General features: G+C 44.5%; 1 protein-coding gene across 14 annotated transcripts; it reads left to right on the top strand.

Moving 5' to 3' along the window:
* Positions 1-520: 520 nt before the first annotated feature.
* On the top strand, positions 521-17,353 carry Zbtb21 (zinc finger and BTB domain containing 21). 14 transcript variants are annotated; one of them, XM_030248927.1, is made up of 4 exons: positions 522-734; positions 6,254-6,390; positions 10,055-10,220; positions 12,279-17,353. In XM_030248927.1, exons 2-4 carry the CDS (start codon positions 6,319-6,321, stop codon positions 13,265-13,267), a joined length of 1,227 nt encoding a protein of 408 aa, XP_030104787.1. In that variant the 5' UTR covers positions 522-734; positions 6,254-6,318; the 3' UTR covers positions 13,268-17,353. The 14 variants fall into 14 exon arrangements, with proteins under 14 accessions (XP_030104786.1, XP_030104785.1, XP_030104787.1 ...); XM_006522861.4 differs by having other exon boundaries at positions 6,248-6,390; XM_030248924.1 differs by having other exon boundaries at positions 522-635; positions 6,248-6,390; positions 10,055-11,678; positions 12,279-17,305.
* Positions 17,354-18,324: the final 971 nt, after the last annotated feature.

Here is an 18,324-nt window from a genome sequence, read left to right as displayed (position 1 = left end):
GAGAACTGGTGTTGCAGGGAAAAAGGTTAATCGTTCTTTGTCTTTTGTTTTGAAATGAGCCAGGGCCTCACTCTGTAGTTCAGAATAGTTAACGGGAAATCTGCCTCAGTGTCCTGGATGATGGGATTCCTTGCATGCACCACCCTTCCCAGCTTCAACACCATTTTAAAAGGGTAAGGTTTGGATATGTGTTTGAAAAAGCCACAGAGCGAATAAGGGGAACCTGGGAACCCAACTTGTTCACTGCCGCTTTCTCCAGGAGGAAGAAATGGAGATGAGCTATTTTCCCGATAGCTCCACATTCCGCATTCAGGGGCTTTCCGCGACCACATGCGTACCCTGGGGGCGTCCCTACGCTCTGCTGCTCGTGCCCGCGCCTCACCGGAGAGGCACCAACGCGCCGGACCCAACGCGGCCGCGCTCCCGCAGGCCCGCCCTCGGCCCGCCCCCAGCCGCCCGGCACCCAATCCCAGCGCCACGCACGTGACGAGCGCTGCTTGCGATGACCTCATCCCTGGTGTGGGATGACGTCAAATTCAAGATGGATGGAATCACAGCGGCAGTGGAGGCTGCGGGTTGCGCGAGCCGAGTGTGAGCGGAAAGGGGCTTGGCGCCTGCCCCAGGGCTGAAGAGCGGTGAGTAACCGTCACGCTCCGCGCCCTAGGAGGACGTCGGGCCCGGTCGGGGACTACGGCCTCTCCGCAAAACGCGGCCTTTCCTGACGTAACTCTGAGGTGATTTCTCTTCTTTTTTTCCTCCACCAGTGGGTTGCGGGCGTCGGGCCCTTTTACGCGTGCGCGGGGCCGCGGTCCTCACCGAGCATGCCCAGACTCCCACGTAGTCGAGCGTGTCCAAGCACTGCGCATGCTCTCTGCCCGCATTTGGCCTCGCCCTCGCTCCTACGCATGCTCAGCCTCCAGGCCGCTGAGCTGCTCACCCTGGCCCGGGCGGCCTGAGTAGCCGCGGTGTGCGTCTGGGGTGCTGGCCACAGCATAGCCGTTGAGACGCCGCTGCGGGTTAGGGCGCGCTCTCTGGGGCGGGCGGGCGGCGCGCGCTCGCGCGGGGCTGGGAAACTGGCGGGCGGTGGCGGCGGCGGCGGCACCCACACCTGCAGCGGCTGGAACGTGACAGCCTGGCAGCCAGCACCTCTGGGGCCACCTCGTTTGCCCATGCACACCCTATCGGACCCCTCACCCCCACCCTCGGGCCCAAGGCTTTTCTTAGGAGAAAGACCCTCTTTCGGGGACATAGCACGGAAGACCTCCCTGCAGCTCACATCTTGGCCGGGGTCTCCCCCATCTCCCTGGCTTGGTTATTTGGAGCACCTTTGAGTGCTTCCTCTGCAGAGACTGCACCTTGTAATCAAAGAACCATGCACATATGTGCCCCCGAGGCTCTGGGTTCTGGAGAACCGCACACTACAGAACGTGTACAGAGAGCCTTAAACAGGTACTCCCTAAGGTTGCCCGACACAGGGGTGGTGTTGGGGGACACTGAGCCGCCCTTTGAAGCTTGGCATTTTTTTGTGTGTTGCATGAACTCCAATCGCTTCTACATCTTTGGACATCTATCTGTGTTACAGCATAGTCTGGTGATTGTTCATCAGCATGACCCTGAGTCATAAGTTCCTGGGTTTGTTTCATGGTCCTCCCACCTTGTTTCAGAGGCTGAAAGTAGGTTAATCCATGTTAGTGTTTCCACTGAAAACCTTCCTCCACTTCTAGTGATTAATCATTACCCTTAACCTTACCCCTAAATATTGACGTTAAAGTAGAAATTTGGCTTACGTAAAAATGACTCTTTAATTCAGCCGATGCACTTAACAGCATAGTGTTTTCATTTAGTATTTATTGAAAGTATAGGGAGTGTCATTCTTAGGAAATAGAAATTGTTAATAGAAACTCTCCCTTGAGGAACTGACAGTATTGTGTGGTGGAGAATATTAGATATGACAACAGCAACAAAAGAAGTAGCGTAGAGGTCTCTAGACAAGGAGATAACTGAGAAGCCATTTTAGTTGTCCCAGTACTAGAGCTTAAAGGGCTGGATTTACAAGTATCAGAGATTGGCCAAAGGGCAAAGGAAAGAATAATTTTCTGCCAGAGGAGATATGGCTGGCATCATCCAACCTAAGAAGGTGATGATTGAAGACAAACAGGTGTGAAAGTGTGGATCACAGGTGCCATGTAGGACAAGTGACTTCACTGAGATGGATCTCTTTAGAAGGAAGGGGGTGGGGCCTGAAGAAGTCTGAGCAGAGATACAGATGGAGTCAGTCCAATTGTTAATATAGTCACAAAAGCTCAGGAAAGGCTGAGAAAACGCCCCCATGCTGGGTTCTACAGACTCTGGAGAGATAAAGATCAACAAGTCCAATCCCCAAGTCTAGTGAGCTTTCTTTATGTGGTAGATACCTGCTAAGTCCTATGCTAGGAATTCACAACTGAAAACAAGGGCTTTTTGGGAGAGCATGTGGGGTGTTGTGAGGGAGCCACATATAAACCTGATGCATTGAGATCACCACGGGGTCATTGCAGAGCGGTGAAGTGTTGCTGTTGGCAAGTTACAAAAGCTTTATAGTTCCCTCTGAATCCTTCTGTACAAAGTGGCCAAGTAAAGGAGAGATAAAAGACACGTTAGGGTTTCAGAAACTGGAAGTGCAGATTTGTGGGTTAGATGGTAAGGAGTGCCACTGTCTTAGTTTGGATTTTATTGCTGTAAAGAAATACCATGACCAAGGCAACTTTTATAAAGGAAAACATTTAATTGGGGCTGTTTTTTTGTTTCAGAGGTTTAGTCTATTATAATCATGGTGGGAAGCATGGAAGCATTCAGGCATACATGGTAATGAAGGAGGAGCTGAGAATTCTACATCTTAATCTGAAGTCAGCAGAAGGGTACTGTGTCCACACTGGGCATCGCTAGAGCATAGGAGACCTCACTGCATCCACAGTGACACACTCCAAGGAGGCCACACCTATTCTAACAAGGCCATATCTCCTAATAATATAACTCCCTATGAGTTCACTCATGTGAATCTATTGGGGCCAGGCCTATTCAAACTACCACAGCCATCCAGGTTTGGTACAGAGGTGAGTTGATATCAGTCAGAGAAGTCTTGTATGCTAGTCTGTAGTTTGGGTTTTTCTAGAGAAATAATTTAGGGGAAAAACCCCTGTAGTCTAAAACAGGTCAGTAAAGTGGCCAGCTTTATTTAGAGTAAGCAGTCAAAAAGCTTCATTTCTACTCCTTAATTTAAATTGGAGTAGGGAGTGAAAAATAATCACATATGTATTGTGTAAGATCTCAATTTGGGCATCATGAGGAGTGCCAAAAGTAATATATTGGACTTTAAAGAGCTTGCAGTCCTGGCGGGACACACAGCCAACTAGCATATGCCAGGGAATAAGCATAATGTGTTGATTGGTGTACCTGCTCTGTGTGATAACTGTTGTGCCTACTGTTGGCAGTAGGCATTTGCTTTTTGCCTTTTTGACAAGAGACTCCAACCCATGTTGGCCTTGAACTCATAATCCTCCTGCCTCAGTCTGTCAAGAACTGGCACTATAGACATGTGCTACATGATGTATTTTGCTTACTTGTTCTAAGCTTAAGTAAGTTTAGGACTGTGTTTGTTTAGTTGGCCTGCTTTAATTTAGTATACAGACTCAGTGACCTAAATAATAGAAACTTATTTTTTCACAGTTATAGAAGCTGGAAATTGGAGATGAAAGTGGTGTTGGTAGGCCAGGTCTCTACTGTACTTCTTCCCTTGGCTTGCAGATAGCGTCCTTGTGTGTCCTCATAGGATCTTCCCTCCATGTTTGTCTCTGATCTAATGTCTTTGTTCAGAGACATCACTCTTTTTTTTTTGGATTAAGACACATTTTAACTTAATTAGCTGTGTCTTAAAGACCTCAGCTCCAAATATGATTCCTTTGTAAGGTACAGAAGTTAGGACTTCCAACAAACAAACTAGGATGTTGACTGGGAGTGTTTAGCCCTAAAGGAGTCCTTAAGGATTAGAACTTGATCTGCGCTGCAAAAGGGGTTTGGCAAAATCTGGACGGTTCAGATTGAGTAGTGGAGGAGGTCAGATGGGCAGGTTGTGTCTCAGGAACAGAAACAGGAAAAAGCCACAGTAGGTAACTAAAGAATTTTAAGAGTAGTTTGAATAAAGGAGTCTGTAGAGGCTTTTTTTTTAATAGGTTTTATATTTAGCCTGTTCTGTTTTAACTAAGATAGTCAGGACTATAACTTCATTCAGTATTATATCAAGGTGGTTCCTAAGCTCCCTCTGCACTGCTGGGAACTACACCAGCTCTTACACCTCTGTCTCCATGAAGACATTTAAGACATTGAAACTGAATTTTGGGGTTTCCTTATCTCTAGACAACAGGGCTTTTTCTGTTCTGAATATCCCTGTGTAAAAAATGTAATTATCAGCCTGGTCTACAGAGTGAGTTCCAGGACAGCCAGGGCTACACAGTAAAACCCTGTCTCAAAAAAAAAAAAAATGTAATTAACACCCCTCAGATATATTTAACCATGCCTTGCACTTGTAGAGGGCCAGTGAGCAAGCTGCATTCATGGAAGATAGTGTATGCTGGGGCACTAATGGAAGCCTTTCTTGAGGAATCTAGCATATGAAAGACAAACATGAAAGATTAGGACAAGAGCAAGAAGCATGCAGAAATAAGGCAGAACAGAAACTGACTGGTTAAAAAGGGGATTTATTTTAAAAAATAAAATGAAAAATACATGATCTCTTGAGGCTCGAGGAAAAGCTTAAACATCAAGAAAAAAACAAAACAAAACAAAACAAAAAAAACCCTGGGCCAGGAATGACAAAACCAAACCACTTACAGGAATGTACAAGTCAGGCACTAGAGCATGAGCTCTCAGACCACACTGAGATCAGTCATTCGGCTCCACTCAACTGTTGCCTTTGTCTTCGCAGGAACCATAATCTAGGGAGAAAGTTTCTAGTTGGCCTGGTCTTGGGTGTATTCCTACAACCATCAGGTTGCACTTGCTAGGCAAGAATATTCTTCCAGACCAATGCAGAGGGTTTCTGCAGAAGAAGCAATGGCTGCTGAGTGGCCAGAACAGACCAACAGAAGCTGCTTGTTTGCAGCATAGCTAAGAGCCTAAACTATGTTACAGTGGAGCCATCCTCCTGACTGAGGCTGATAATCTACCCTTGAACCAAATTTGAACTAGAGAGAGGGAGGCTGAAATGTGTTGAAATGCAGTACAGTAACCTGACACCATGAAGTATTCCCCTAAGCCTGTCTGGCTTTGAAACCAGAGGCACTTTAGATAATTTCAGGATGTCTGCAGTGTTACCAGGTGAGTGATGATAACACTGAAGCTCAGCCAGCCTCCTGTCACCATGTAGTAAAATCATGTAGAGAGTGAGAGCTTGGGGATGAGGGGTGTGTGTGTGTGTATGTATGTGTGTGTATGTGTGTGTGTGTTTAAATGTTGGATGTTGATGTTCACATGCATCCCTCTAGTTCCTGGGTTATGTTAGGCTTATGTAAGTATTCTTCAACATTGCAGAGGGGCAGTATTCCCAGAGCTTAGCCTTAGGTTAGTAAAGGGACATTTCCCACAGAGCTATTAGTGTGCATTTTTGGACTAGTCCCAGAGCCTAGCTCTTTTGTAAAGATCTTTTGCTATGGCACCAGTCTTTTAAATTGAAATAGGGGAGATCGATTTGAATCCTTGCACTTCCTCACCTTCCCTTTATAGTATCCTGTTGAGTTTCTGACTGTGTGCTTCCCTTTCTTATGAATCTGTCTCCAGAATACTCTATTCCAAAATTGCCCACCTTCCTTAAACTTCAAAGTCCTTATTCCAAGTAGCATAAGGATGGAAATGCTTGGGTTGAATTAATTTATGTTAAGATACAGCTGTCTCACCTCAGCATCTAGTATGTCATAGGCATTAGTGTGATGGCATGAAGTAATTTTATTGAGTCCAGCTGTGAGGAGCTTTAGGGTCCTTATAGGGAGTTGACTTGAGGCCAGGGCAAACTTCAAAAGATTTTAAGCCTGGGCCATATAAAATTTCTGGAAGTTATGAGTCTTTGGCTTTAACATCAATATGAAGTAAATCCCAAGCCTTTCCTTATTCCCACCAGTCACTCACTCTTCCACCCTACCACCTCCTGACCACATTGATAGCCTTCTGGTGTTCTTCCACACTCTATGCCTTCTTTATCACATTGTTGTCTGCCCAGTCACAGGAATGTGAGGTGCAGGAGAACAGGAAGCCAGCCAACGAGCTCACCTCCCACCATCAGCACCTCTTATGATGCACAGTGTACAGCGGGCTCACAAACACTCGGGAGAGGAAGAGAGAAGAAAGATGTGTGCTTGCCAGGTGGGATTTGCTCTGTAGACTGGGCTTTTCACAAGTTGCCTTGTTTATGTCTCATGTGATTTACACATGGTATAGGTAGGGCTAGCACTGATCAGGCAAGGACACTACTGTTCAGAAAGGATGAGCAGTCCTGTTAAGATTATATTCCTGATAGGTGGCAGTAGACTGAAGACTTCCCCATGGATAGCTGTCTGCCATGAGCTTTCACCATCACAATTTTCTCCATTCTCCCCCTTTTAAATCTTCAGAAAACATTAAGTAAAACCATCTTGGAGAGTTTGGGAAGGTATTTATAGGAAGATCCAAGTAATAAGGAAGTCAGCCTGTTTCAGAATCTTTTTTTAGGGGAGTTTGTCTCGGCTGCTCTTTCCAGGCTTTTCTGCCATGATTGATTGATGGGATTTCTACATAATGAGTCAGGTGGAGATGAGCAAGCCAGGGACAGTGATAGCTTCATGGTATGTACATGAGATTTGTTGCTGCTGTTGAGTGATAGTGAATTCATACAGGACAGAGTCTGCTACTCTTTAACACTCACTGAGAAAGTACACCCAGCAGCACAACTGCTGTTGTGAGGGCTAAGCAGCTGAGATGTCAAAGGGTCAGGTCTGAGAAGTCAGGTCTGGAGGATTCATCTGCACTTCCACAGCCACAGTGTGCTGAATTGCCAGACAACACTCCGCAGCTCTGCTTTTCTCTTTGTTTGATCTCTCAAGCAGTGTCTATACTTTAGTTGCTAAACTCAATAAGCAGTTACACTTACTGTAATCAAAATGCAAGAATTCAAATAGTCCTTGTTTTTAGGTAGACCAGGACTAGAGCCATTGCTTTCAAGTCCTCATAATTGACTTAAAGTGTAAAAGCAACCCGTAAGTAGAGGTGAATCCATGCCACTTGGCCTTCTCTCCAGTCTCTGTAGAGACTGTAGAAATGGGTGTCACTCTTCTGCTTATAATCTGCAGTGTCTTCATTTTGATTACCTAAGCCCTTAGGGTGATGACAGTTCCCAGGATGACTCTTGCTCTCGTTTGTGGTGCTGCGCATACTCCTTGCAGCTCCTCTCACCTTTCCTGCCTGACTCTTCCCCAAGCTTTGTTCCCTCGTCTGCCTTTCACCTGGTGCTAGTGGCTGTCACTTGTACTGCATCTCCTATGATATCCATAGACATTTCTCTGTATCTACATAATGTATATTGTCAACAGATTGTTGTGTGCTATTCCTGTGCAAGACTAAACTTCAGGAACTAGGCTGTGGTTAGTAGAGTTTTAGTACATTCTAGGTGGATCATAGCTTACATCTGTATTTTTGGGTCGTCTTGGTGTCTTGGTTTTTCTCTCAAAAGTAGAGCCTGATACAATGGTCTAGATGTAGATGTTTGGGCAGAGATTCCAGGAAGCTCAAAAAAGGAAATAAAAAGATGTGCACAAAGGAAGATTGATGAATTGTCACTCGCTGTAGAGTGTCAGAACTGAGTCCCTTAGAAAAGGAGAGTTAGGGAAGCAGTCTCATTTCTCTGTCAGATCCATCTCAAAGGCCATCCTTTTCCCTGTCCTGTCAGATCTTTGTTGACTCTTCCCATTGTTCTGTAGTTACTTCATTAGAAAACTCAGTGGCTCTGCCTCAATGACAACCCCATGCTACTGCTATCATGACAGTAGACTCCTCCTATGCCCTTTGCTTTGTCATCTGCAAAGAAGCCAGAACTGTTATAATTAAGACATAACTCAGGTTTTTTGCTTATGGTCCCTCCAGTGGCTACCTATTTCCTACAGAGTAAAACCCCCTCACAGCTACCCAGCCTTATAGTCTGACTCCTGAGATGGTCTTGTCCATGACTCCCCCCTCTCGGCTCCAGTTTTATATCACACTAGTATTTACCTCTGCTGTGTTGTCTTTTCTTCAAAATCCCCAGGCTCATGCCCTGCTTTCTTGAGTCTTCCCAAATGTACTTCCATGACCAGATTAATGGACGGTAGGTAGATACTGTTTGTAGGAGCTGAGTGAGTGATGGGATAATCATCCCATTTGCCCCTCAGCAGTGTTGTGTGGAAGTTGTCACTGCCTCTGTTTGCTGTGCAGGGAAAAGACTAGGGCTCAGAGTGACTGACTAGCCAAAAACACATGTGACTCTTACCTCCCAGAAAACTGCTTTTACAACTCAACTGAATGCATGCTTCCACATAGGGATATGTCTGTCTGTAACTGAAACAGGTTTCCCAAGCCCTTGCCACATTTAGTACTTTCTCACATTTTCTCTTTTTGTGCTTTATCTGTTTTTTTTTTTTATTGCTGTTTTCACATCATTAAATTGAGTTTAAAAACAAGAACTACTTGACAAATATCTGCCCAATCATTACTTCTGGTCTGCTGTTTCCCCTATGTCAACATCTTCAGAAATTCTCAGTGCTACAGACGGCTAATGCATGGCTGAATCAGCCTTGAGATAGTCTTAGTTCAGTGCTTTTCTGCTGACCCTTGTAAAAGATGAGCTGTGTCTTTACACAGATGTATGGTTCCTATAGTGAACTGGGAGTGAGTGAGAAATAGAAATGGCTAGAATAAAAAAAGGATCTCATCCAAGCCCTTGTTACAACTGTAAAAGAGCTGCATGTCACTGTTAAAGGAAGACAGGCAAGTGAAGGAAAACCTGGTGGGTGCTAGCTTCATTTCTTGGGGCAGAGCTGAAAGGCCAGTGGCAGAGCCACACCCCTGTCTGCATCTTGCACTCTGTTCTCTCTGAAAGCCAAAGAGCATAGTCTCCAAGTGACTAGTAAAGGCTGACCCTGGAGAGCTGGGAGCTCTGGACTTGTTGACTTGCATCTGGTGCTGAGAATGGTTCTCAGTAGCAGTCTCTTTCTAGACTAATCTATCAAAGATGTATCTAGTCACTGTGGATACATTCTAATAGTTAAAAAAAAATAGTGTCTGATTCTTTCTGTCTCTGCCCAGCCCACCTGTATGTACACACACACACACACACACACACACTCTCTCACACACACTGTGGTGCTGGTAATGAGATTCAGAGTCTTACATGTGCGAAGTAGGTACTCTACTACAAACTACACCCCCAGTTTCATGACAATATTGTAAATAGAGACAGTGATATAAAACTAGATCACAGAAAGGAGGTGCTCATATAGCAGAGCCCACACATCATGTCACATGAAAAGCCTGCTTTTGCCTAGTTCACCAGAGATAGGGTGGTAATCTGTACCTTCTCCTTTGTTACTAAGTTAAACCTATTCTTGCAGTCCTGGCAGTTAGCAGCACACTTGTTGAGTGTTTACAGTAGATACTCGTTCATTTGATCTTTGCCACGCCCTTGCAAGAAAGTACAGTTGTTATTTCACACACAAACCTATGTACAGCTCACAGGCTGAAGCTGGCACCACAATCTAGTGTCTAGCCCACCAAGGTGCTTTCTCTCAAAATTTCAGTGACCTTTCAGTTCAAACCCCTTAATCAGCTTTACAGCCAGGTTAAAAATTCTGACAATTCATACTTATTTCATGAATAAAGTAAGTGTAACTAAGCATCAGATGGGTAAGGACCCTAAATGCTCAACTTAATCTTCAAGTGTCATCTCTGTCTATAACTATTAATTTTGAGCAGGCCTTTTGGTAGAATACAAATGGTGATGGCCTCACCGTCTGTCTTTCAGATAAAGTGCAGGATGGAGGGACTGCTGCATTACATCAACCCAGCACATGCTATCTCTCTGCTCAGTGCCCTCAATGAGGAGCGCCTCAAGGGACAGCTGTGTGACGTGCTCCTGATTGTTGGGGACCAGAAATTCCGAGCTCATAAGAACGTCTTGGCTGCCAGCAGTGAGTACTTCCAGAGTTTATTCACGAATAAGGAGAACGAGGCACAGACTGTCTTTCAGCTGGACTTCTGTGAGCCTGACGCTTTTGACAACGTTCTGAACTACATTTACTCTTCTTCCCTTTTTGTGGAGAAGGGCAGCCTTGCTGCTGTGCAGGAGCTGGGGTATAGCCTTGGTATCTCCTTCCTGACCAACATCGTTGCCAAAGCCCCTCAGGCTCCTTTTCCAGCCTGTCCCAACAGGAAAAGAGTGCCAGTGGAAGATGATGAAACCAGCTCTCAAAAGCGAAGTGTCATTGTGTGTCAGGGCAGAAGTGAAGTGCCAGGGAAAGCCAGTGGTCCAGCCATGCAGGACCTCAGCCATACTGCCCGGGCCTCCCCCAGTGCTTCAGTCAAGACCACCATCAGTAAGCCACATGTGGCCAAGCCGCCAGAGCAGCTTCATAGTCTGCCCTTAACTGAAAAGAGCTGGACAAAGGATAGTGCTGCAGTATATGCAAAGTCTCTGGAACAGGCTGGGGCTTTGGATGATCCTAATAGGGGCAGTTTGGTAAAGAGAAATACAGTCCTGCCCCCAAAGCCTTCACAGGACAGGGAGGCCACAGATGATAAACCAGGGGTGAGCAGCCAGCTTCCCAAGGGGAAAGCTATAGAGCTGGCTCTGAAGAGACCACGGCCCCCTGTTCTGTCTCTTCATAGCTCATCAGAGACTCCATATCTCCTAAAAGAAACTAGCAAAGGAGGCGGTCAGGGAGAGGATAGGAACTTGCTCTACTACTCTAAGCTAGGGCTGGTGGTCCCTTCTGGTGGGCCTGCTTCTGCAAACCAGAGCATTGACAGAAGTGGCCCACTAGTGAAAAGCCTCCTCAGGCGGTCACTGTCTATGGACAGCCAGGTTCCTGTTTACTCCCCCTCCATAGATTTGAAGTCATCCCAGGGATCATCCACAGCGGCAAATGAGGCACCGGGTAGTGTGTTCTGTTCGATGTCTCAAAAGTCATCTTTAAAAGATTGCAGTGAAAAAAAAGCTCTGGATGACAGGCCTCAAGTGCTCCAGCCTCATCGCCTCAGGTCCTTTAGTGCTTCCCAGTCAACAGACAGGGAGGAAGCCTCCCCTGTGACTGAGGTACGCATTAAGACGGAACCCAGCAGCCCACTGTCAGACCCCTCAGACATCATCCGGGTCACTGTGGGAGGAGACGCAGCAGCAGCAGCAGTAGCAGCAGCAGCAGCAGCAGCAGCTACGAGAGACCTGCCCCTCAAAACAGAGGAAGACCAGAGAGATATGAGCAGACTCCCAGCAAAGAGAAGGTTCCAGACAGACAGAAGGTCACCCTTGAAGAAGGCAAAGGCAAATGAACACGGGCCTGCTGTCTCAGAAGAGAACTGTGAAGAGGGCAGGAGCCCTCCTTCCCTTGACAGCAACTTCCCAGATTCTGACTTAAACAGAGAGGAGTTTGGTGAGTTGGAGGGGACGAGACCAAACAAAAAATTTAAATGCAAACATTGCCTTAAGATTTTTAGATCAACTGCGGGTCTTCACCGCCATGTTAACATGTACCATAACCCAGAGAAGCCTTACGCTTGTGACATCTGTCACAAGAGGTTTCACACCAACTTCAAAGTGTGGACACACTGTCAGACCCAACACGGCATAGTGAAGAACCCATCGCCAGCCTCTAGTTCCCATGCAGTTTTGGATGAGAAATTCCAAAGAAAGCTGATTGACATAGTGAGAGAGAGGGAGATTAAGAAGGCCCTGATCATTAAGCTGAGGCGCAGCAAGCCTGGCTTCCAGGGACAGAGTAGCTCCCCAGCACAGCAAGTCATCAAGAGGAACTTGCGCTCCCGAGCCAAAGGGGCCTACATTTGTGCCTACTGTGGCAAGGCATACCGCTTTCTCTCTCAGTTTAAGCAGCACATAAAGATGCACCCAGGAGAGAGGCCCCTCGGAGTAAGCAGAGCTGCTAAGCCAAAAGAGCGGGCTCTGGCACGCGCGGTAGAGAACAAGGAGGTTTACCCGTGCCGCCTCTGTAATGCTAAGCTCTCTTCTCTTCTAGAGCAAGGCAACCACGAGCGCTTGTGCCGGAACGCCACCGTTTGCCCTTACTGCAGCCTCAGGTTCTTCTCTCCCGCACTGAAGCAGGAACATGAGGACAGGTGTGAGTACAAAAAGCTGACTTGCCTGGAGTGCATGCGCACCTTCAAGTCCTCCTTCAGCATCTGGCGGCACCAGGTAGAAGTGCATAACCAGAACAACATGGCTTTAGCAGAGAACTTCGCCCTGGCCACCCTGGACCACAACGGTGAAGTGGCAGCCGCTTCCAGGCCTCAGACTGAGCCCAGCAAGGTAAACCATGTGGCCACTCCAAAAGAGGATACAGCATTTAGCGACTCTTCAGAGCAAGTGAACTTTGATTCTGAGGATTCCTCCTGCCTCCCTGAAGACTTGAGTCTTTCAAAGCAACTGAAAGTCCAAGTCAAAGAGGAGCCTGTGGAGGAGGCAGAGGAGGAGGCTCCTGAGGCTAGTGCAGCTCCCAGGGAGGCTGGCCCCAGCAAGGAGACCGGCCTATGGCCCTGTGAGAAATGCGGAAAGATGTTCACGGCACACAAGCAGCTGGAGCGGCACCAGGAGCTGCTGTGTTCTGTGAAGCCCTTCATCTGCCACGTATGCTACAAAGCCTTCCGTACCAACTTCCGACTCTGGAGTCACTTCCAGACCCACATGTCTCAGGCTACAGAGGAGCCTGTGCAGAAAGAATCAGAGGTGTGTCCTGTGCCCACAAACTCCCCCTCCCCACCACCTCTGCCACCTCCGCCACCCTTGCCCAAGATTCAGCCCCTGGAGCCAGACAGCCCCACAGGCCTGCCTGAGAACCCAACCCCAGCTACAGAGAAGCTGTTTGCACCCCAGGAGTCAGATACCCTCTTCTACCACGCCCCACCCCTTTCAGCAATCACATTTAAAAGACAGTTCATGTGCAAGCTCTGCCATAGGACATTCAAGACGGCCTTCAGTCTTTGGAGTCATGAGCAGACACACAATTAAAGGACCTACCCCTTTCACCTATCACAAAGTAGCAGGCCCTTGGCTTGTAAACTGTGTCCTAAGACAGAATATTTGAAAAAATAATAATAATAAAGGTTGGAAATTATTATGTTTGAATTTTAAGTTTGGGATGAATTAATACTGGCTAGAAATGACCTCACAGCTTTCTGGACCTCAGCAGCAGGGGTTTGATTCTATTACTATTGAAGTTGGACTAATGTTGGTGATTGAGGTTTTTGGTTTCTGAGTAGTGGGATGCTTGGGAAGTGGGTTTTTTGTTTGTTTGGTTGGTTGGTTTTGGTTTTTTTTTGTTGTTGGTTTTGTTTTGTTTTTGATTATTGCAGACACCTAAATTTGAGGTAACCTTTAGCCATGTTTCTAAGGCCAAAAAAACATACAAGGAAGAAGGGGAGTCATTTGCAGTATTGAGTCAGATTTTAGACTACTTTAGCAATAAGAAAAGGCAAGCCCCAACTTTAGTAAAGTATCCTAACACTTGATAAGAAAAAAACTTGGTATTTTGTGGTCCTATAAAACTTCCTTTTTGTATGAAAATTGTGAGACTTTAAATCAGCAATAGTCACACTTAGATTTTTTTTAATAAAAGAACAATCTGTCAATTACATCATACAATCAGTGATGGTCTGTTCTAAGGGAGGCAGAGCAATAGAAGCGTGTTTGTGGGGTCCTCTACAGTCAGCTGCAACAGCTTAGTTGTGAAAGCCGCTAAAGTCTGTGGTGTGTTCATAGCATGGCTTTCAACTGGGGCTTTAGAACTGACAATGTCTGCTCTCTGTCAGCTTGAAACTCGGGTGTCATTGAGATAAGCAGTGCTAGCATGAGGTTAGCAGAGCATAGCCTTACCACATCCTAGACCACCATTCTCTCTCTAGAGGCTTCAGAGATTGGAGGAAATGCCGTGTTGCAGTTTCCATGTGCTTTCCAAGAACTGTACACACAACATAGACATTTCCTGCCTGTCTTTTGTGAGTACTTCTGTGGGGTTATTGGAGTGGACAGCAGTGGAAATGTCACTACATGATATGCAAGCGTGGATTAAAGCACTAGCAAGAGGCCAAAATTAGTTTTTGCTACTTGATTTGGTACCTTAGGGTTTGGGCTCCTCTGGTTTTTTCTTGTTTTTTTGTTTGTTTGTTTGTTTGTTTTTTTGTTTTTTTTTTTTTTTTTTTTTGCTTTTTGTTTTGTTCCTTGCAGGTTATAATTAAATCTCTCCATAGGCAGAATCCAAAGTTCAGTGAAATATTTCAAAAGACAAAGGGAAGATCACTCCTGGAAAGGAAATTAGGGGGATGCAAATTCCCTATTCACTTTTGCTACAAGCTGTTTCTTCACATTTTCAAGGTGTGATCTAACAGAGACACTGGCCCATCTGCTCACCAGCATTCTACACCCATGGTAGCAAAGGCAATCTTGATATTGAAACTTTTTTTTTAATAAATTACTAATTGACTTTGTATATTATAGAAGCTATATGTGGAATTTTGCCTTTTATCTTTTCACTTGAAAAAGCAATCAGAAATCCCTAAATATGTCTGCATTTCCTATTTTGTTTCTTAAATTTTGCAAAGAAGGGAAATAAAATTAGGTTGCAGTTATTAATTCTTGCCATCTGCTTTCTTAAACTATGCATTTTAGAGATGAAACTAAAAGTGTCCACCATGTGATGAATGAAGCTAGTGCCAGGCTAGGTAGCTGTCCACTGAACTTCTTCCCTGTGGTGAGTGAATGGTCTCTCCTCAGAGTGTTACTTCTTTTAAGACCATCTCTCTGCATGGTCATCTCCTGTGTAGTTACAGAGTGATAACCTCCAGACCTGGCATTGCCAGCTCCTGCCCCAACACTTGAACCTGTGCTACGTTTTTGAAGATTTATAAAGTAACATTGTTGCAAAAAAAAAAAATGTATTTTTGATCTAAATACAGGTTCTGCATATCTGTTAGGTTTTACAAATTACCAGTGTTTGTCACCTTTTTTTGTCTAGGAAGAAAACATAAGATTTCAAATAAATTTTTGAACCAAAAACATTTATAATGCAGTTGTGGTTTTTCTATTGCTTTTTATACTGTATCTTGAAAGACATCGGGCTGCAAGAATTTATTTTGATGTCAAACTCTATCCTTCCATTCATGTAACTATTTCAAATGCTAAGAAACTAATAAAAAACAGTAATCACTTTTTGCAGTAAACAGTTTTTTAGAGAATGTTTATCTCAGCTAGCAGGCAGATGTTTAGTGAAATAAATAGGTCTTTCACCACTGTAAATCTTTAGATAGTAGAGATATTCTTGTAAATGTTTTTCTAATTGTACTAATTTTTACAAGTATAGAAAGCTCATTGTTTTTTGTAATTATTTAAGATGCCTGCTTTTTTATGCAGTTGTGGAAAGAATGTAAACTTTTAATATATTCTTTGTTAACCTGCAAACTTGTTATTGTTTTCTTTATGTGGAAAGGATTGAGTACCTAAAATATGTTTTTCCCACTCAAAGTAAGCAATAGAGTTAGCATTTCCAGGTTGCTAGCAAAATATCCCTTTAAAACTAGTTCAGATACATTTGTAGTTCTGCCAGGGCTGCATGTATTCTGCTTTTATGTTTTAGACTCTGTCCTTCTCTTTCAAAAGATTGCCTGGTGCTGAGTCACTGACCACCAGAACCTGCATGTAGCCCCCACTGGCACTAATGAACGTGGTGACTGAGATGATGAGGCCTGGAGATAGGCCTGAAGTTGGTCTCTGTTCCCTATAGTTGGGTTCGTGTGTGTGTGTGTGTGTGTGTGTGTGTGTGTGTGTGTGTGTGTGTGTGTGTGTGTGTGAGAGAGAGAGAGAGAGAGAGAGAGAGAGAGAGAGAGAGAGAGAGATAGATTGGTGCATTTCCTTAGTACAAAATGAGATAGGCCTGAAGTTGGTCTCTGTTCCCTATAGTTGGGTTCGTGTGTGTGTGTGTGTGTGTGTGAGAGAGAGAGAGAGAGAGAGAGAGAGAGAGAGATTGGTGCATTTCGAGAGAGAGAGAGAGAGAGAGAGAGATTGGTGCATTTCCTTAGTACAAAATGAGTAGCTTTCATTCGTTCAGATTTCTTCATAAATCCCATCCATTAATTTTATTGGAACATTCAAAGTCAATTTGTTAATTTCTGATATCTGACTGGTGTTTTGGGGGTAGTTGTGAAATGCATTATTGCCTCAAATACTGCCAGTACACATCCATACTAAATGTTCTTTAAAAGTAGATTTGTCCAGATGTGGTGGCATGTACCATGTCATCATATTCTGTTTGGGAAGTTGATCTGGAGGATCACTTGAGCTCAGGAGTAGCATAGTGATACTGTCTTCAAGAAAACAAATAAAAGTATTCAAGTAGGTTTTCCGTGCTTGTGGCTTTAGCACCTTAAGACATTTGATAATGTTTTTGTGATTTTTAGTGTGCTCTTAACCCTCAGTGGGGCCTCCAACTGGGAAGAAGACCATTGAGAGCTTTTTTGCAGGGCAGGGAGCTAAATTGGGGTTAAGAGATAGAGGAGAAAGGGAAGCTAGTATCTGGTCTTTCAAAAGTTCCTTTTAGAGACAGGCTTTGGGGAATCAGAAGTATCTTCCTATAAATTTTTTAAATAGTTGAGTTCTGCATTCTTGGGTCATTTGTGCACACCATTTGAATCTCCACAGTTCTTGGTTATTATTGATTCTCAGAAGGTGGCCATTTATAGCTGGCTTTAATCCAAACTGTCCTGAGAACATTTTTTCATCAAATTCTGTTTAACTAAAAGCAAATGGATTTTATAATTGTGTGCAAGTTTTGTTGTTACATGCCTTTGCAAAATAGACTGCTCAGTTTTGTTTTTTTTTTTCTTTTAAGAAATAACCTTTTGGGGACTGAAAATACATAGTATGATAGGGATGTATGGTATGTAATGCTAACCCCCACCCTTATTCCAAGTTGCCTATGGAATTAAGTTGCTGGAGCCCACAGTTGTGTGGGGTACTACAAATATGTAAACATTAAGATTAGATGCATGAACTTTGTACCTGTCTGTTTTGTGTCATTCCTGCTCAAATCCAGTTTGAAACCACTATTTTCTAGTCTCATTTCTTGATTGTAAACATTTTTCACTGTAATGAGGCTCCTCCAGTTCCTTCGTCAAAGGGATATAGTCCCTCTTTATTTTTGCAAATACCAGGCTGTGTGTATGTCACCAAGGTAAGAGAAAAAGGGCACAGAAAGAATGAGCAAACTCCTACACTGGTGGATAGAGTTGCTTGCATCACTTCCAGACAGAAAGTATAGCCAGATTTAGATTGGCAAGCCCATCATATTCAAGTATCTTTAGGTGTTACCAACAGTCACAGATGTGTGACATGCTAGGTTCAAGTCATTGGTGCTTCTCAGTGTGCAATTCAAATGAGGTCATGACTATCCCTAAGAAGAGACATAAGAGCTGACACCAAGTTCTTATAAGATGCCAGAGCTGGGCTTGCTCTCACTTTATTCCATTTCCTATTTTAGGCAACCTAGTCATAGCTGGCCCTCTTCCATATGGATATTTCTTAACCTATAATTCTTATAGCCTTGGTCATTTGAAAAAACTGTGAGCTGGTCCATTGGTAGACTGTCCCTTGATTGAACCTATCCTCTTCATGCGTGTGTTTGAGGCCATAATATCTCAGAAACTGTTCTCATCACATCTCACCATGGGGACACAAACATATACACAACTGTAGTGCAGTTGCTCTGTCTCTGGTGTGTGCCTTTCTGTCTTGTGCTTGAGGCACTCTGCCCAGCTTCTCTGCTGCCAGAACATAATTTGTGGAAGGTGTTTTGAGACCAAAATCCTATTCCTTTTCTCAACTTTACCCTGTAGTTTTGGCTAATACCTATTGCCTAGGTTCTTTTTATTTTGTAGTCACTGCCAAGTGGGGATTGCCTCATCTCAGCCTTGCTTTATTTATGGATTTTCATTCTTGTCAAAAAAAAAAAAAAAAAAAAAACCCTCACATATCCCAACCCTCTTGTCCTGACTTACCTGTGTACTCTGGTGTATTGT

Source organism: Mus musculus, chromosome 16 (genome assembly GCF_000001635.26).
Source record: "Mus musculus strain C57BL/6J chromosome 16, GRCm38.p6 C57BL/6J".
In the NCBI taxonomy this organism is placed as follows: domain Eukaryota; kingdom Metazoa; phylum Chordata; class Mammalia; order Rodentia; family Muridae; genus Mus; species Mus musculus.
Note: the sequence above shows the minus strand (reverse complement) of the source record. Positions and strands in the feature narration are given on the sequence as shown.